We start from the raw sequence: 18,472 nt of genomic DNA on the forward strand, positions 1-18,472 counted from the left end.
CTTTCTTCTTCTTTCTCCCTCTCACTCACTATATCTCCGGTCAAAGCAGATGGCCGCCTACCTGGAGACCGTTTCTTCCCATTAGAGGGGAGTTTTTCCTTGCCGCTGTTGCCAACTGCTTGCTCATGTGGGAATATTGAGTCTCTTTGAATTAAATCAAAGAGTACCGTCTAGACCTGCTCTATTTTAAAAGTGCCTTGGGATGACTTTTGTTGTGATTTGGCACCTATAGTATATAAATAAGGATTGAATGATTTATATTTTTTTTAAAAAGGGGTTGAGTATGATTCAGTTGCTGATTGAATTTTGATCTGATACAATTTTTTAAATAATCTAATAAGGTTCAAAATCAGATACCATTTTTTGATTTTTTTCAAGGAAGCCATGACAGTGATGCATATGTACACTTCAACAGTGAATCCATGTCAATCCCTTATTCTACGGAAAATATTCAGTGTTATAGGCTGCATCCCTTTTGCAGACACTGACGATTCACTCGCCATTGGAAACAATTTAAAAGCACTCATATCTATATGGTGTACAAACACCATTAAAGTGTTGATGTTTCCCACTTTGGTGAATGTGATGATTTTGATTGTTGAATTACTCGTGCTTTTTGACAAAGGCGCTGAGCACTGACAGGCATAGCATGAAGCCTGCCTTCTTTCCACTGTTAGTGGATGAATAGGTTGGTGACCTGTTTTTCTGTTCTTTTGTAAGATGCGACAGTCAATCAGGTCTTTTTGGTCAGTTTGCGATGTTCGTGCCACAGCAGGGGGCAGAGTTCACAGACACTACCTCCAAAGCCTTCAGAGACCCATTAGAAGAGAAAAAGTGTGTGTGAAATGGATCAGTAGTTATATGTGATGACTCTGGGTTATGAGAACAGGCAGAAGCTCCTAATGAGTCAGAGTGGATGCAGCCTGTTGCTATACTAACCTTCAATAATGATTAAAAATGCATTATTTCTCAATCATATATTGAGCAACGCAACTTTAAACACTGATGTACAGTGTTTAAAGTTGCGTTAATACAAACAGTCAAACATTTTTACTTTTTGTGACTGAATACTTTGTCTTTTTAATTTATTCTGAATAATCCATGTAAACATAAACATAGTGTAAAATTGTGGGGAGGGTTTTCCAATAAAGGTTTGGGGAACATACTGTTTATAATATATGCATATACAATAAATATATATACTAATGCATGTGGTTTGTATTGGTACATTTACTTGCGTGCATCAGTCCGTTGTTTTCGAACAAAACAGATGAATAAGCTTATCTTGCCTGGCTGAATACCTGCATGCACATGCTGGAGCAACTAGATGCTTTATTTGCTAAGACAACAGAGTCCCGTTAAAGGGCTCTGCCTTTGATTACAGACCACAGTTACCATGCAAGACTATCAGCTTAATTGGATGCAGCACAATCCTGTGAGACTCTGCTGGTCCTTTCATCATCATGCCATTACTCACACATGGCCGGTTTCATGAGCAACCACAAAGGCGGAGGAGAAGCCGTCCTCATGATTCAGAGTGCAGCTTCTCAGTGGGTGGCACATCCCAGTCACTGGAGCGTAACCTGAGCAACAGAAAAGACCACACAGCCCTAATAATCAAGTACCAAGATAAAGGTTGTGACATTCTCATGCAGTGCTGATGATGAGGTTGGAAAATTATCTCTTGATGTGACATTACTGAACATAGCTATATATATGATGTAATTGCAGTCATTGTGAAGGTTTCAATCTTTTCTTGGAATGCACCTGGCTGTCAGACTCTGTAATTCAGTTTAGATCATTTGAAAACCAACAGGCTTTGAAGAGTGCTCGTCACTCTCTTTCACTGATAAAGTCACATACTGTATCTATATGTATGTATTGCTTTTGATGTAATACAAAAGGTTGCATTTAGCCAGTAACGCTCAAAATAACAAAACCAAACCCCTCAAGATAAACAAAAGGTAAGAAAAATGCTTCTAATGAATCCTACCTCTTAAATATATTAAATTAGTACATCTCTGGTCTATGCCTAAACAAGGATATTCCAAATTCAAATGCTGAAGCCTTAACGTCTAAATCAGTGAAGCTTAACGCTAATGAACAGCAGACAGACTTTTAGCAAGTGGAGGGGTGTGACGGAGACTGAAGCTCCTGTGTGGCAGCTAATGTACCAAATATCTCCTCTTTTAAAGAAAGTCCTGAGGTAAAGCAAGCTTTGAAGCCTGTCATCATTTCCCTAGCAGAGACCCGCCAGGCAGAACAAATTTCACAGAGTTCACCAGGACAAAAAACCTTTTAAGCAAAGCACAAACATTAAACAATACTCGATCAAGAGGTGTGCAGCGATTCAGCTTAGCGCGTTTGGTTTGGTTCAGAAGCACGCTCGTTCTGGCCTTCTTTTGGTGGCTTTCAGGTAATTCTCATGCTTTCTGACCTATAGAAGACCTTTTTGGCATGCAGGTAAAAAAGCAGAAAATGCAGCAGGCAGACAGCCGATGATTAAGACTCTTTAAAAGCATGTATATCAGGTTATTTTAGAGGTGTTGAAAAGGAGAAACATCTGCAGCAGTTATTTCATAGCAGAGTGTGTTTTTTTTGCTACAGTATGATGATGATATCATGATGATGCTTTATCAAGGCCAGTTTCTGATCCAGATGGTTGATGGACTTTTTTCATAAATGACAACAAAATGAATGGATTTAGTGCTGCGGGTGAAATAGTGAGGCATGAAAGAAGTTGGGGAGCATGACCCTTTATCTGAAAGGCAGATAAAAGGGATTCAAGAGAATGCAGATTACATTCCCATGAAGAGACACCAGAAACTTTGCACATTGAAGCAAAATGGTGCAGCAGCAGCAGCTGGGGTCAAAATTTTGGCTCTGTACTACTGATGTCATGAGTGAGGAGAGAGGTGGACTCTATCATCAGGTTGATATACTCAAACACTGAACATAGTGAGCGGGAAATAAGCCAGTAAACATGGAGAGCAAATCAAAAACACTTGAAATCATTCACAGGATGTGCTTTTGTAAGTGTGACGAACTCACTATCAGTTAACAACATCATGTGAGGTTCATACAGTTGTTTCATCTCCATTTGCTTCTCACCATAAACTGAATGGATTTCCCTCTATTTACCCCACAACCCAATATCTATATTTGGATATAGAATCTACCATCTTACAGCTAAACCTTAACAAGAGAGTGTGATGTCTGCTTGTGACCCCGAGACTCAGCACCAGGTCCAGCCCAACAGAGTGCAGGGCGCCATAGAAACTGGAATTGTTATGAACACAACACAACTGCAGCTATGGCAACATCTGGAGGTGTGACAAACAAACCAGGTAGCCTCAGGTCGTCCTCTAAACATGACACGTGTGCTTTAAAGGTAAAAATATACACAGGTCAATGCAAGATATTGAACTTGAGCACAGAGAATTTTTGTTCTTTCTGGACCCAGTTTCTCTGGCAGCTAGATTGCTCACTTCAGTGTTGTGAAAGATCATCTCACTGTTGAAGTGCTGAAAAGAAGAACACCATGAGACAAATGCTAAACTGACACAACATGTATGAAACTCCTAATCATTACATACATGTATTATTAGGATTGAAAACCATCTACTGATTATTTATGAGCAAGTATCAAGTTAAGTTCTGTTAACAAAAGAAAGAGTTTTAAAGATTTTTTTTTTTTTTAAAAGTACAGTTAACTTCAAATCAACATTTCTGTTTTTTCTCTACATGCCAAAAACTTTCTTCAACAATATCAATCTCAATTTTTCATTTCCAGGGTGGCATCAATGTCAAGTCAGCAAGGTTTCGGAAAGCTGCTTTGTAATTATTGTCCTGTGAGGTTGCCACTGGCAGCTGAAGCCTCCACTTTCAAGTTTCCATTGACCTTACCTGGGCAAGACTTGAAGCCAACCCCTTGTGAATGGAAGCAGATATCAGCACTCAGTCTGCACAGGCCTCGATCGAGAAAAATACAGTACCTTGCATACCTGCGGGACCAAAATCTTGCCTTGTGAGGAAGATGGCGTGGTCATGGTATTCGGCGTGGTCGGGGTCGCGACGCTGCTGCGTGTTGGCCCACCGACATACCTGCTCCAGGCTGCGGGATGGGTTGCCACGCTCGATCAGGCTTATAGACTGCAAAGATGCAAGGACCAGGAAAAAATTTGTGTCACTCACACTGTGAACCGAAATGTAATTGCTCACCTTATCACTTCCCTCTAAAGGGCACTGCTCTTGTATTAAAGCAAAAGAAAAAGACTCTCTATTACACCTTCACATCAGGTGTGCACATACTCTCACTTTCAAAATTCCGAGAGGAGATAATGTTTAGGTTCATTTCCCTGGAAAAGTCACAAAGAGGGAACATCTGCAGAGCCAAAAATAGAGATGACATTCACGTTATACCGACTGTGACACATATGAGCAGTGAATCCATAAGTGAGACTTAATTCATAAGTTCACCTAGCGTCTATTCCTCCTGTATAGATATAAAACAATTTCAAAGTAAAAAAAAAGTGGATATCCTCTACAATTACAATATTTTTAGTCTCTTCCTCTTCCTCTTTGTGTCTCAACAGACAGCGTTTTCCCTTTTGAGCTGCAGTGTAAAGATTGTAACAAAATGAGATAATTTTGCACTGAAAAGACTGTAAGACAGAAAGAATGATATTGACTTGATTTGGTGTCAGGTTTGACATTCCCGTGCTGGCCAGTTGAATGCCAGATGACTTCTGCCGGCTGAGCCAGCTAAATTCTGGTTAGCTCTCTGCTAACTTGAATGGGGATAAGATAATTTAATTGTGCAGCTCTTCTAGACTTTCCAAATGTTATCGGACTAAGTGGATCAAATTATAATAGTGAAATTAGTGCTTTCCGAGGGTTGTGTGACACTCATAATGATTTATTCCTTGTTTTACAACCAGTGGCTACAGTGGACTTTATAACGTAAGAACATGTTGATAGTGTTTTTGTAATTGCTCTCACTGTCAGAAGGGGGAGACAAAAGTCCCACACTCAGCTTTAAATAAAATTTTACATAGAAGCAGGACTGTGGATTTTTTCCCCCATCACTTAGACTGAAAGTACATTATGAAGGGATCTTCTAATGGCTAATATGACCAGGAATAATGATTACAGCCAGAAAAACATGTTTGTTTGGGCAAATGATTATTTTTTTAGGACAGATTTAAAAAACTGCAAACCTGATTTTGAAAAACACTCTTTGAAGGCTTAGGTACCTGACAGAAATCATGATGCTGCTAATATGTAGCACCATATCAAGGTAAATAAAGTTCAAATTTCAGCTCGAATTAGATTCCTACAAGACATAGAGGATGGATCTTGGGTCCCCTAAGTTCATTGTGTCTTCAGAGTGGCCACATTTGGTCAGTTCACACAAAAACTGTCCATGTGTGTTTTTTATCAAACTGCCATGGAGTGTCAAAATTGAATTACAACTGCAGAGATTATTTCCAGATGGAAACAAACATTAAGTGGAAACAGGAATGTATTATTTTCTTCCATGTCTAAAAAACAAAGTTACAGGAAAGCAGAGGATAAAATCGTTTGGTGATTAACAACAACCCTGTTTATGTGTGTGGGGCCAGAAAAAATGAAAGCATTCAGAGGCATGGGCAAACATTTTTTAGTTCTTTTAGTTTTTGTAAAATTGGTTATTGCAAGTAGCATCTACTTCTGAATATTTCAACCATAATAGGCCAAATGAGAGTATTTCAGTATGTTGTGCACTTGTAAACATGAGGCAACTCTTGTGTATATGGAAGTGTTCTGATGCTCCCATGATATGCCTGATGGAGGTCAGATAGATAGAAACGTTGCAAACTAATAAAACAAACAGCAGAGAGCAAGACAGTGTACAGGAGCGTTTTTCATTTTTTGATTGCACTGGTATACATAAAATGTATCTGTTACATAAACAAAATATGATAATGACTGACAGTTTATAAAATATGCAGTGCTCAGCAATGTTACCATTAATCACTGAAATCATGTATTATGCACTTTTCAACTTTTTATTAAATGTTTTAAATATACTGTGTAATATCTGTAGGCTATATTATTATTCAACAGGACTGCCAGATTCATGTATATGAAAATGTGTCAGGTTTGAAACCTGTCCTGCACCAAATATCTCAGCTTTGAGCTGTGTGAAATACACATATATCAAATAGATACAATATATGACATAGCTTACCTGTCGATACCCGACCATTATCATGCGGACAAGGACAATGTTGATGTTGGTTCCCAAAGATTCATCATGGTAGATTTCATCAACCTGAAAGCAGGAAGGAAATGAAAGCTGTCACTGCTCCGGTGGATAAAAATAACACAGTGCATTTGATGAAGGTGATTGAGAATGTTGTATGATACGTAGCCTGTAGATCATGTACAATAGAAGAGAAATGGACCATCCAATAACACCTATCGTTCAAATGGCTGTCCTTGAGGTAGATAATGAACACTGAGCAGATACTGTCAGACATCAGTGCGTGGCAAGAAAAATGGGATTCGAAAACCTAAAGTTAGTGTAGACAATATTTCAATGGGTTCATCTCTTGTTTCTTGTTTCCAATGGATACAGTATGAGCAACAAAACTAAGAGTGTTAATTAGTGAGTAGGTACTGAAAAAGGACCAGGGATGCTAATAACAGCTGCTCTAACAAAGCAAATCAGAGGCTTCAATTGGCATCAAAAGGTCAGAAAAACTGTTGAGCGGCATTGTGGAGCTGCAGTTTTATACCAGAAGAAGAAGAAAAAGTACTGTAAGAGCACCCAGGCTGTTTTGGAAACTGTATTTTTACTTGCATGCAGCTTTGAGATAAGATGGATGTTGTTTGAAGTCATTTGTGCTGCTGGGAGTTTTTATCAGTAACACAGAATCAAGTCAATGAACTCAGTTTTCACTTGAAATCAATTTGCCAGCTGAAGCAAGTTAACATTTATTTGAAACTAAACTGGTACTCAGAACAAAAACACTTAATCATGTTTGTATGTTGCTGCCTCCACAGATTTTTATTTCTGAGGTTCCAGCAGTAGCTCTGTCTGACCAGGGGGGAGTTGTTTGTTTGTTGTTTTTTTTCATCTCTTACAACAACCTTGGAATTGTGATGAAATATTGTGTTAATACACTGGCAATCATCCAATAAAACCAGTGTAGTTATGCAATGGGAAATAAGCCTGACCCAGAAATGTGTCAACTGCTGTTTGGCTTTATAATAATGCTGTGGTATGTAGATGCTTAACTGAGGGCCAAGCTAGGATCCCATTCAAATCCCATTGAAATTTCCACTTGAGCGTGTTTTATTTTCATCAAAATGGTCGCTGTATAAATGTCAGCACTCCTCTGGGACCCTATAAATCCAATGAACTGCTTCACTTTGTGGTTGATAACTAAAAGTTCAGAGGAAAATACAGGGTGGATATTTCTTTTTCCATAAATCAGTAAGTCATTTAGTTGGGGCATGTTGGTTATGGATTGTAATTAACAACAAGCCAAACAAACTGGCAACTCTCAACTGGTAAACATGCAGTAATTTAGTCTCACAAAGCACCCTGACATTTCTCTGTGTGACTTCTGAACTTGTTTCTGAGAGGAAACATATGTTTTACAACTGGCATTTTAAGGCACGTGGATTTACGCTGCCTGTGGCTGACTCATATATTTAACATGACATATGTTCAAAGCTTGTGCAACATCTGTGCATAATTTATCATCATCGTCATTACCTGAAGATGCAATATGTCATTCCGTTTCCATCACTTTTTGTTGAGAATTAACACACTTATCAAATCAGCTCAGCTACTCCTGCAACTTCCTACCAAGTTAAAACTTTTATTAAAGGATCAGTTCACCAAATTCATAGAAAAGTATAACTATATATTTTCTGATTTCTGAAGTGGGATTATTTGAGGGGCTCCTGATCCTGAAAAAAGATGCCATGTTAATTTCCCCTTAGACAATGTTACACGACTCAGTTAAAACATCTCCAAAGCTGGGATGGAAATGAAATTCTCCATTGAGAATCATTTGTACAAAAGATGAATGACTGTCATATCTTATTTAATAAAAAAGTTGAAGATACAACTAAATTACTTAAAGAGGTCCCTTCTACCCTGGGCCCTAGCCTACTCTCCATTAGTAATCTCTCTCTCTCCTCTGGCTGTGTTCCTGATGGTTTTAAGATGGCGAGCATCCAAAACTATTTTAAAATGAACCTGCCCTTGATCCAACTCAACCAAATAACAACAGACCTATTTCAAAACTACCATTCATCTCCAAAATCTTTTGAAAAAAAAAAAGCATCACCCAGCAGCTCCTTGATTTCAGTGAAGGACACAATATTTTCAATGAATTCCAATACTGCTTTCGCCAACAACATAGTACAGAAATAGCACTACTAACAGTGACAAGTGACATCTTTGTTTAGGCTGACAATGAGTGAAAAATCCTGGCCCTGCTTGTTTTAACTGCTGCTTATAATACTATTGATCACTCTATCTTGGTTGAATGTTCAAATAAGTGACTGGGTAGGTATCTCTGCTCTCAATTGGCTCTTGTCCTATCTTGGTTGCATAGGAAGTTTCAGGTTATCATACACAACTTTGTTGTTCCGCAGGGTTCAAACCTTGGTCCCATCCTTTTCTCACTTTACATGTTACCTCTAAGCAACCTGGTTAGCAAGTTCAATGGTTGTAATCTTTGACCAAAATTTGAACTTTGACCCTTTATTAAACAAGCTTATACAAACCTGCTTTTTCCAACTCCATAACATTGCAAACATCGAATTAATGCTATTAACCAGAGATCATTGGTTACCTTCATTTGCTCCCTGTAAAGTGTGGAGTAGATTTCTAGATATCATGGTCTTGACCCTTCATACATTTCTGAACTTTTGCATCCTTATTTACTCTACCTTTAGGCCACGTAGATCTTCTAACCTAGGTCTTACAAATTTTTTATTTTGGTGTTCTGTTTATGAAAACAGAGTAAGGCATTGTGGGAATTAAGCCAAATAGACCTATGTACAGTAACATAGCAAAACAAAAATTAATGAACAATCAATTAATCAAATACAAGGTTTACACACAATTAACATTTGTAAGTATGCTAAATTATCTTCATTTCAATACATAATACTTTTACCTCAAACACACTTTCACTACACTTTCAGCACCTTGACTGAACTAACAACTTTCCTGCACTTCAGGCTCTTGGCAAAAGTTTTATTTTATCTCCTCTGATGTTTTTATAATTTATTTAGGATTTGACGTTATATCACACACTCCAATTACTGCTGTTGCCTAGAAACAGAGTGTTTAAATGTGAATCGCCTGGAAATAAATGTATTTAATATACAGGTTAATTGTGACGGTGATAGTTATAGCTATAAATGTTCATGTTTTTTACCTCGATTCATCTTCACCATTTTTAAAAATAGGGGGTGTTACACAACATTATTTTAGGAAAAGTTAGGATACTTTCAACAAACTAGCAAGTCATTCCCATCTATAGGTTGTTAGGTTATTTAAAAGTCTTTTGTTGAATAGATTTAAAAGCCCTGTTTCTCTATATGATTTAGCTTTTCATGCTTGTGTCTCATGCATCAGTCTGTATTTTCCAAATTCTTTAGTGTTTTTTGGAGTCGTTCCCAATGGGCTTCCAGTGTCAGTCCCTCTCTCTCTTTGTTTGGTGTAAGTATCTACTTAAGAAACCAACACTTCACCTTGAGTATCGCCCTATCTCTGAAATTACAAGAAATTTCAAAATAGGCAGTTGCCAAGCAACTGTTGGACAAAGCTGAAGGGAACAATATCTTTGACAAAGTTCCATCTCAGCTCCGTTGTACGTCACAACTTATATCTTTACAGACTGTGTTTGTCACTCTTCTAATATCAATGGGTTCAATCAGTGTAGCCTTTGATACCCTTAATGATGCCTTTTTTTCAGCAAGTTGAACTACTCTAAATTGGTTTTCTTCCTTTTTATTCAGCAAGGTGTTTAAAGTGGCTGCTGGCAATTCTGTCTATTCCTTCGCTCATTTAGTGCGTGGTCCCATAAGGCTCAATACTTGATGCTATTCTATTCCATATACGCTCCACCTCAGTCACTCATATTATGCTGATGATACCTGAGCTCTTCACAATAAATCTGCTGTGTCTCTATCAAAAACCAGATGGCTTCTAACTAAAGAAATACTGACAAACATTCTAGTAAACGGTCCAGTCATACCTCTTGGACAGCAAGCTGTTCTTGATCCATGAGCCTAAACAACCAGCACATCAAAGGACATGATTAATTTGAGTTGAAATGACGCTGTAACCAGGCATGACAGATTATTGGTTTGGGTACAAAGAAACTAAATAATTTCTTTCAGACACGATAGCTGATTCCTTTCTCACTGTTCCTTTAAGTTTTCTGTCTCAATTCTAGTTTCTACAATTCAGGAATGTTGTCAAAATCAGACAAGTGAAGCTCAGAAACACAGTTGAGCATATCACCTATAACTTTGTCTCCACCTATTCAACAACAACACTGTATTTACCTCGTTCAGCAACTGCAGGTCTGCAAGTTGCGCAAAATGCAGCTGAAAAGATTTTGATAACCACTTATAACAGCCCTGCCTCTCAGTTAGTTTTAGAATTCATTTTAAGGTGATTTAAATTACATACAACACGTTATATGCTTTGTCTCCATCATCGTGATAATCTTTGTGTCCTCAACTGCCTCAAATTTACACAACGCATATCTCCAACTGTTTTATGTTGATTTGATATTGAATTGTTCTATGTGTATACACAAAGCACTTTGTAAGAACCGCTCTATAACATACTATGGAAATAAAGACAACGTATTGACTCATATTACACGTTTTATGTTTCCAAAAAGATACACAAATGAACGAGGAAGCCTTACTGTACAATGCTGGTGAAAAGTTCAACATGAACTGCTTTTAGTAGTTGCCTGTTGATCACTTTCCAGCCTGTCATTAACACGCAACACTGATCTGACAAAAGTCATTGATTAATTGGTGTCACCGCACTTGCTGTGAAATCCACAAGAGCCCTGAGGTGAAGTCCAATGTTTTCATTAATTCTACAGCAGAGGCGCCAAACAGCTGTGATGTTATTTCTGTCCATAAGCTTTAATCTCTTGTTATTGATGATGAAAGCATATGCAACGAAACACTGTTTAAGTTTTGCTGTGCTTCATAATAAAAACAAGAGAGTATAAATATCCACACAATTACAGGGATGACAGTCCATGTACAGTATATGGCGAAACTGATACATAAACAAACAAATAATTTCATTGCCAAAGAAGCAGCTCGGGTTTCTTCTTCTTTTTTTAATTGAAGTTTCATATCAAGAAATCTCTGGTTTTTATTTTCTTTATTTAACTACACTTGTTACAGCTCAACATCCAGCATCTAAATTCAGTTTTATTGTTGTTATTTTTACATTTATGTAAACACTGATGTCCAATCTCAAAACCAAGATGCATCGTGTGGCCTCTCAGGCTCTGCCAGTAATCCATCCTCATGCAGGTTCAGATATGCCAGACAGAATAACAGAGTGCTACTCCTTTACTGAAACCCCAACAGTGTGTGTCAGTTTGCTTTCTCTGGGTAAAAATTATGACCATGTAGAACAAAAGCTCTGTCACTGACGAAAGGCTATCTTGGCTTAAGTCCAAATTTGCTCTTGGACACAGGGCTACACCCAAGGCATTTAAGCAAATATTCCATTCACAGAAGCCTTTTTAGGTCAATAAATGCTGTAAAGAATACTTGACTGACCCAAAATTCTCCCAGATTTGTTACAAACTCAAATTCCTAGACTTGTGTATACTGACCTATATACGTGTGTTTATTTTGGACCTGAAACAGAGAGGCTGAGGAAAAATTAAGACAACATCAAAGAATAGCATCCTAAAATTCTATGATGACTTTTGTGAACACTGAAGTTACATATTCCTGACAGTACTCAGGTTAATGCATTCAAAACTTTTTGGTGTGTCCTTCTGAGGGATGGGCCAACCCCATGTATACTGGGATAATGACAAAGCCAGGAGGAGCACACAGAGGGCTGGAATCAGACCTTTGTATCTGAAAATGAGAGTAGCAGCTGTGGGCTGCAGGAGCTAGGTGTCCCTGGCTTGTGTACTGCATCACATCGACGTGGACAAAACCTGGTCCGTGCTCAAACAACACAGCCATTGTGCGGCAGGCACCTCAGCAGTCACCTTGGCTTCGCGCAGACAGGATGTTCAGTAATCAATCCCTCAGGGAGAGTTTCTCCAGGTGGTACTACACATTCTGCAGCCACGGAGCAGGGATTCAGAGGGATTTGAGTGGGCAGAGCTCTTTCAGACACAGCAAGCCTGTGGCTTACAAGTGGAACTAAGGAGTTTTGACCCTCGTTTGTTTAAACTGCTTCTTTCTCTCTACAGGTTGTATAATTTCCTGTCAAATTTAAGTCAGCATGAAGGGAAATATATCACTTGTTAAAACTTTGCTTGCTTTTACTCTACAGTTCACGCAATTATAATTCTAAGGGACTCTATCTGATTCACTTTTTTCTGTCATTGATCTGAATTAAAGTGCATATCAGGGAGTACTATCCACCAAGAACTGACAATTATGGCGCACGCTCCCACACTCAGCCTCTTCACAGTATAATCAGCCAAGGTCATTAAAAATCAGACATTTCTCCCTGCTGAAGACATTAGGGGAGGGAATGTGAATATAATATCCTAATTATATAAACACATCGTTCCTTGTAAGCAGAACTGGGCAGTGCTAGAGGACTTCTGGCGCTGGTTTCCATGACTGCCCCGCACAGCTCCCAGTCAACTTTCTAATTGGTCTAGTGCAGCTAATCAGACCACCATGCAGGGTCCAAATGGTAACTGTTACAGAGTGAAACCAGCACCCTGTGAAAATCTGACTTGGGGGATTTGGGTCCAGTAAGTAGATTATGGTGGTAGGAGCTGGTGGAGCCCATAATGAATGAGCTGAGAGTTTCTTTTTTTTACCTCTTCGGTAATCCATAAACAGCTAGAGAAAGTGGGGGTCTGGAAACAAGTGTGGCAATGTCTGATGTCAGAGAGGACAAGGAGGAAAAAATATAGATCTAATATCTTATACTAGGATTTTACATATAAAGAACTCAACAACCCTGCCATAAAAGAAAGAAGAGGAGAGCTTTTGATGAGCATTATATAAAGAATCCGAATATAACTTACTATGTTCATAAGTGTAAGAACGTAATTCTGCACATGCTCCTTGCCATGGAAGCGCACCACTGAATCGTCCACAGCGAGGAGCACCTCAATGTTGTAGTCGTCTTTCTTCGCGTGCCTCCGCTTGCGCTCAGACTCAGACAGTTTATGTTCAACGAGGTCCAGAGCTGCTGGGAGGTCTGCGATCCCGAAGTCTGCCACTGCAATATATGACCAGCACATAAACAAGTCAATGAACAGACGGTGGGAATCAGATACATGTATGATATTTATTTTCTTATTTCAGCGTCTGTAAAGTGATACACGGCTGTGTCAAAGCCAACATAAATTTAAAGTTCTGTCTTTAAGTCTCAGGATGAGTTGGAGGAATCCTTTGGGATTATTGACGGGGCTGTGGACTCTATATATTCTAAGTCACTCGATCACAAAATACTCCCCTAAGACTCATAAATCATTGGCTGTCAGAGTCAGAAGTGTATTTCCTCCCTGCCCCACATTCAGCAATTCAACATTCATAATATGTGTATTCAGACAGTGAGTCCCAACTGAGTCACACCAATTCCAAAGATCATTCATCCATGTCATAAAGCACTTAAGCAGCTTTTTGTGTGTGATATTCATGTATGATATATCTTCTATCAAAAACTGTGTTTGTTTTGACACCATTATGAGGTGTAAATTGTGCGAATTTGGATTTTACAGATTCAGGCCATGGCAGAAAATGTGATATGAAATAGCTCTGGCAAGGTAAAATGTAATGTCGGATTAAAACATAATTAGATACAATGATTCACATGTTTAGTTTATGACATTCATGAACTGAAAATTAAATTGGCACATTGTGAGACAAAAACTACTGATTGCAATAAATCAAAAAGCACTCAGAGAAAGCAAATCACTGCCAAATCTGCACCAAATCACAAAATGTTCAGTCATTCTTAATCTGCATCTGGATCTGCATGAAAAAATGCATAGTAAAAGACAATTATGAGACACATGCACTAATTATTTTCAGCACTAGTTCATTAGAAAATAGCAAACATGCCTCGCCAAATTTAAGTGAAATTTATTACAAATGCGGGATGTTCTACCAACTAAACACACAAAAAAGAATAAACAAACCGATACAGAGAATAGAGACAATAAAGTAGAATTTGTTGAACACATCTGGCAGAAATTGCCTTGTATCTCAAAAGCTTGGTATGTTGCTCAAAGCTATGAATTATTGCAATCAAGTGCAAACCACTCCACATAATTTCACATTTGATACAGTTGTTATTAAAGCCCACCAGATACAAACGGAGACATGACACATTATCTGACGTATACTGTAAAATCCATTGGATAAGGTATTTTCAGAAGCACATTATAATACATTAAAGACAAATGCATATACAGTAAAGCAGAAAAGATATAGAGATAAATGCATCCCAGACGACAACTCATTTGCATCGGTTATAATAAGTAATTTACTGCAAAACTTAAACTATTTTTAATGAACAGGAAATAAAAAAAACTGTCATTAATAAATACCACATATTCTTACATAATAAAGATTAGTCATGCATGGAGACAGTAAATGAGAGTGGTGGAGCACAAAATGCTAAGGAAGATTGTTTTAATTGGGATGCTAGCTCTCCCAGAGGGATGTGACCAAACTACAAACGTCAACAATGACAAGTAACACCACAGAAAAGCTTTCATAACAGTCAAGTGTAAGATTAGTCTGAACCAGAATACAAATACAGGAATGTGAACACATCTTGCTACACACAGCATTTTGTGTAGGAACAAAAACCGTAATAGTAAAGGTTAACAAGGCCAACAATATTTAGATGTTACACAATATGATGAATATCCAACATCAGACAGTTGCATCACTTTAATGAGGTACATAACCGGTAAATACAAAAGAATATATGTATGGTAGTGATAAAAATGGTAAAAACCTAAAAAAAAAAAAAAAAACAACCCAGAAGCTTGGAAAATATAAATGACTGAATCATAATAGCTTCTCTAGACCTGTGGCGCTACACACAATGGCAAACGGAGTGGATTAGTGACTATAGTGAGTCTTTCACCAGATGCTCAAGCTATTGTTGTAGCAAGGAAGGAATAAAAAAGGAATTCATAATGGTGTTGGGTCATTTAATTGCCAAGGAATGGTCACCCTCTCTCCTCCCCTCTCCCCTGTGCTACCACAGGAGCCCAGCATTCCTCACTTTACCAGCTCAGGTTACTTCTAATACTAGCCAAGACAGTTTGATGAGCTCAGACAGAGTTCAAGCTGGCTCTCTGGAGAAACGCTGTTAACTGGGAGGCAAAAATATAAAGCAGACCTACCCCAAATATTAATTTATTGCAGTGGCCTATATAAGCAAAATGGTAATTTTTGTAATGTTAATATACATACATTCAAATATAAATATAACCTACAGCTGCCCAAATGTATCAAACAACATCCCAAAAATGTGTTATAGGGTACTTGGTGTTGAATATACATTTCAGAGGAGACAAACACTTCTCTTCATGTGTAAATCATGAATGTAAAGCTATCTTTGAATCTGTGTAGTGCTGCACCCAAAAATGCATTCCATCAAAAGTCTCTGTTCTATGTTTTATGTGCTTTATTTAAAAGGTTGCATTATCTATATAAGTCTATACATAAACTGGGAACACCCTCCTTTTGACACAACAGATTTTATTTAGATTCATGCAAAGGAGATGAGGTTTGGAGATTTTATATATATATATATATATATATATATATATATATATATATATATATATATATATATATATATATATATATATATATATATATATATATCTAAAAATATCTGCTGCTTTACAAATCTGATTGTATACACTTAAAATAACTGTGTGAAACAGCTCACAACTGTGTAGAAAAAAGCACAGGGGGGCCATCACAGATTCTAGTGTGTGTGTGATGCCTGTGTAAAGCTCGGCACTATAGATCAAAGACAGAGGTCGCAGATGTAATGATAGTAAATATAATATTCATTAATAGATAGTGAAGTGAATATTTTTGGGTATTCAACTGTTGGTCGGGCGGCTGTGGCTCAGGAGGTAGAGTGGTCGTCCTCCAATTGGAAGATTGGCAGTTCGATTCCCGGCTCCTCCAGTCTACATGTCGATGTGTCCTTGGGCAAGACACTTAACCCCTAATTGCTCCCGGTGCTGTGCCAACGGTGTATGAATGCAAGTGAATGGTTAGCTTCCTCCTGATGTACAGGTTGGCACCCTGCGTGGTAGCTGCCTGCCATCAGTGTATGAATGTGTGTGAATGGGGTGAATGAGTTGTAGTGTAAAGCGCTTTGAGTGGTCGAAAAGACTAGAAAGGCGCTATATAAGTACAGTCCATTTACCATTTACCATTAAATGACGCACCCACTGACTCTGGGAAATTATAACGAGCGTTCTCTCTGTTTTCTGATATTTTATAGACAAAATGGCAGACAAATCAATAATGAAAATGAGTGAGTTGCAGCCATACTTAGAATACCGCAAACATGCTTGATTTTCTCAGAAAGACGGATGAAAGAAATTCTTTATGAGATTGCATTTAGTGATAGAAGACAGCAGAACAGAGGCTACTCCTAGATGTGATGTCCTGACTCTCAATTACCTCACAACTATAATAGACTTGATGTGCACTCTCGTGCATTAAACAAGTCAAGCAGGTTTGAAAGGTGTATTAGTAGGTAAATTAATGGAAATCAATGGCAGCAAGAAAAGAACCCCATTTGCATTCATCAGCATTTGTTAAATGGTTAGCTGTGATGTTAAGTATGTCTGACCCGAGCCTTACATATAGTTTAGCAGCAACCACTTTGCTCAATAATTAATCTCTGTTTTTCCATGTATTATATTATTTTGTGTCTGTTTTACATGTTAGTGACCTGAAGACGATTGTTCACCCCAGTGGACAATGATGCTTTGTTCTATTTTATTCTATTATGGTACAATCATGCAGTCCTTGTTATTATTATTAAGCTCCAGTGCACTTACTCACACGTGAACACCCACGTACTCCCACATAGTCAAAACACACATGCACATGCACAGGGCATTTTGTTTCCACTGACGTCACACTCCCTCTCTCTGCCTACCTTCATTGTGGAGGTCCTCCCTGCGCTGGCCCGTTTCCCGCTTGATGGCTGATCTGCGGTAGACCACGTGGACACGCCCCTTCACTTCCACATCCTGCTGGCCCTTCTCGAGGGGCTCAATGAAAAACTCCCCATTATCAGTCCGGATCAGACCTGACTGGAAAAAGAGGACTTCAAATTAGTGTATCCCTCCGCCTTGAAAGGACAGTAATTCCACTGGAGCCAGTAATTATAGTGTGCCTGCCTGATCAATTGTGAAAAAAAGATTTAATGAAGGGCTGAATGTGTGGAATGACGCAGGTAGACACAATTTGGGGCCCTCCAAGACCTCCACTGAGATTTATTGAGTGTCACCATGATTTTACCCTGAACAAGATGATGAATAGCAACATCTCAATTCAGCTTCATGTGCTTCATCTTTTTAATGTAGACTGTGGGATTCTCTTAGAAGCTTCTATATCCATCAGCGATGTTCAAAGAATTCAAAGCTTGTGTTGAGTTTTTTATTTACTTTTTGATGTCTTCCACTAAAATGAGCAATTTCTAACACTTGCCATAGTCCTTTCAAACTGTTAGCAGACAACATCTGTGATCTTGCTACTTTCATTGAAAGGGAAGTACACGGCCAGAGGAATATTCTTAAGTGCACAACAGGTTTGTGCACACTAGGATAGGCGTCTTAGCCACTCTTGGCTTCCCTTCTTCAAAACTCAAAATTTCTTTTGACTGCATTTAATTATGGGTTAGGAAAAATTGTGATGTCTGCCTCTTCTAGGGTGGATTTCCCCCTGTGTGATTATTGAATATCAGTGAAAAATAGCCCCATGGAAAGAAGCCCCTTTGATTCAGAGGATGGTCATCAAAAGTTGACATTTATTGCTGATTTACATAACTGCTATGTCTGCAGTAGAATTATTATGGAATTGTGTATTGCCATAAATAAAAAACACTACATATCACCAAAATTGCACCATAAATGCAACACAAATAACAGTTAAATATATAGATTTTTATATTTAGATTTCCTGAGAGTGTGTGTTTTGACATTTTAAATTG

General features: G+C 38.2%; 1 protein-coding gene across 1 annotated transcript in view; it reads right to left on the minus strand.

Moving 5' to 3' along the window:
• LOC134003513 (A disintegrin and metalloproteinase with thrombospondin motifs 14) overlaps nt 1-18,472 on the minus strand; it is a 52,653-nt gene that overhangs the window by 17,375 nt on the left and 16,806 nt on the right. Inside the window, exons 3-7 of the mRNA XM_062442739.1 lie at nt 17,417-17,573; nt 13,287-13,483; nt 6,233-6,316; nt 3,996-4,152; nt 1,478-1,583 (exon numbers count right to left, since the gene is read on the minus strand). Coding sequence (XP_062298723.1) covers nt 1,478-1,583; nt 3,996-4,152; nt 6,233-6,316; nt 13,287-13,483; nt 17,417-17,573 — 701 coding nt within the window. The remainder of the gene's footprint in view (nt 1-1,477; nt 1,584-3,995; nt 4,153-6,232; nt 6,317-13,286; nt 13,484-17,416; nt 17,574-18,472) is intronic.

Source organism: Scomber scombrus, chromosome 21, assembly GCF_963691925.1.
Source record: "Scomber scombrus chromosome 21, fScoSco1.1, whole genome shotgun sequence".
Lineage (NCBI taxonomy): Eukaryota > Metazoa > Chordata > Actinopteri > Scombriformes > Scombridae > Scomber > Scomber scombrus.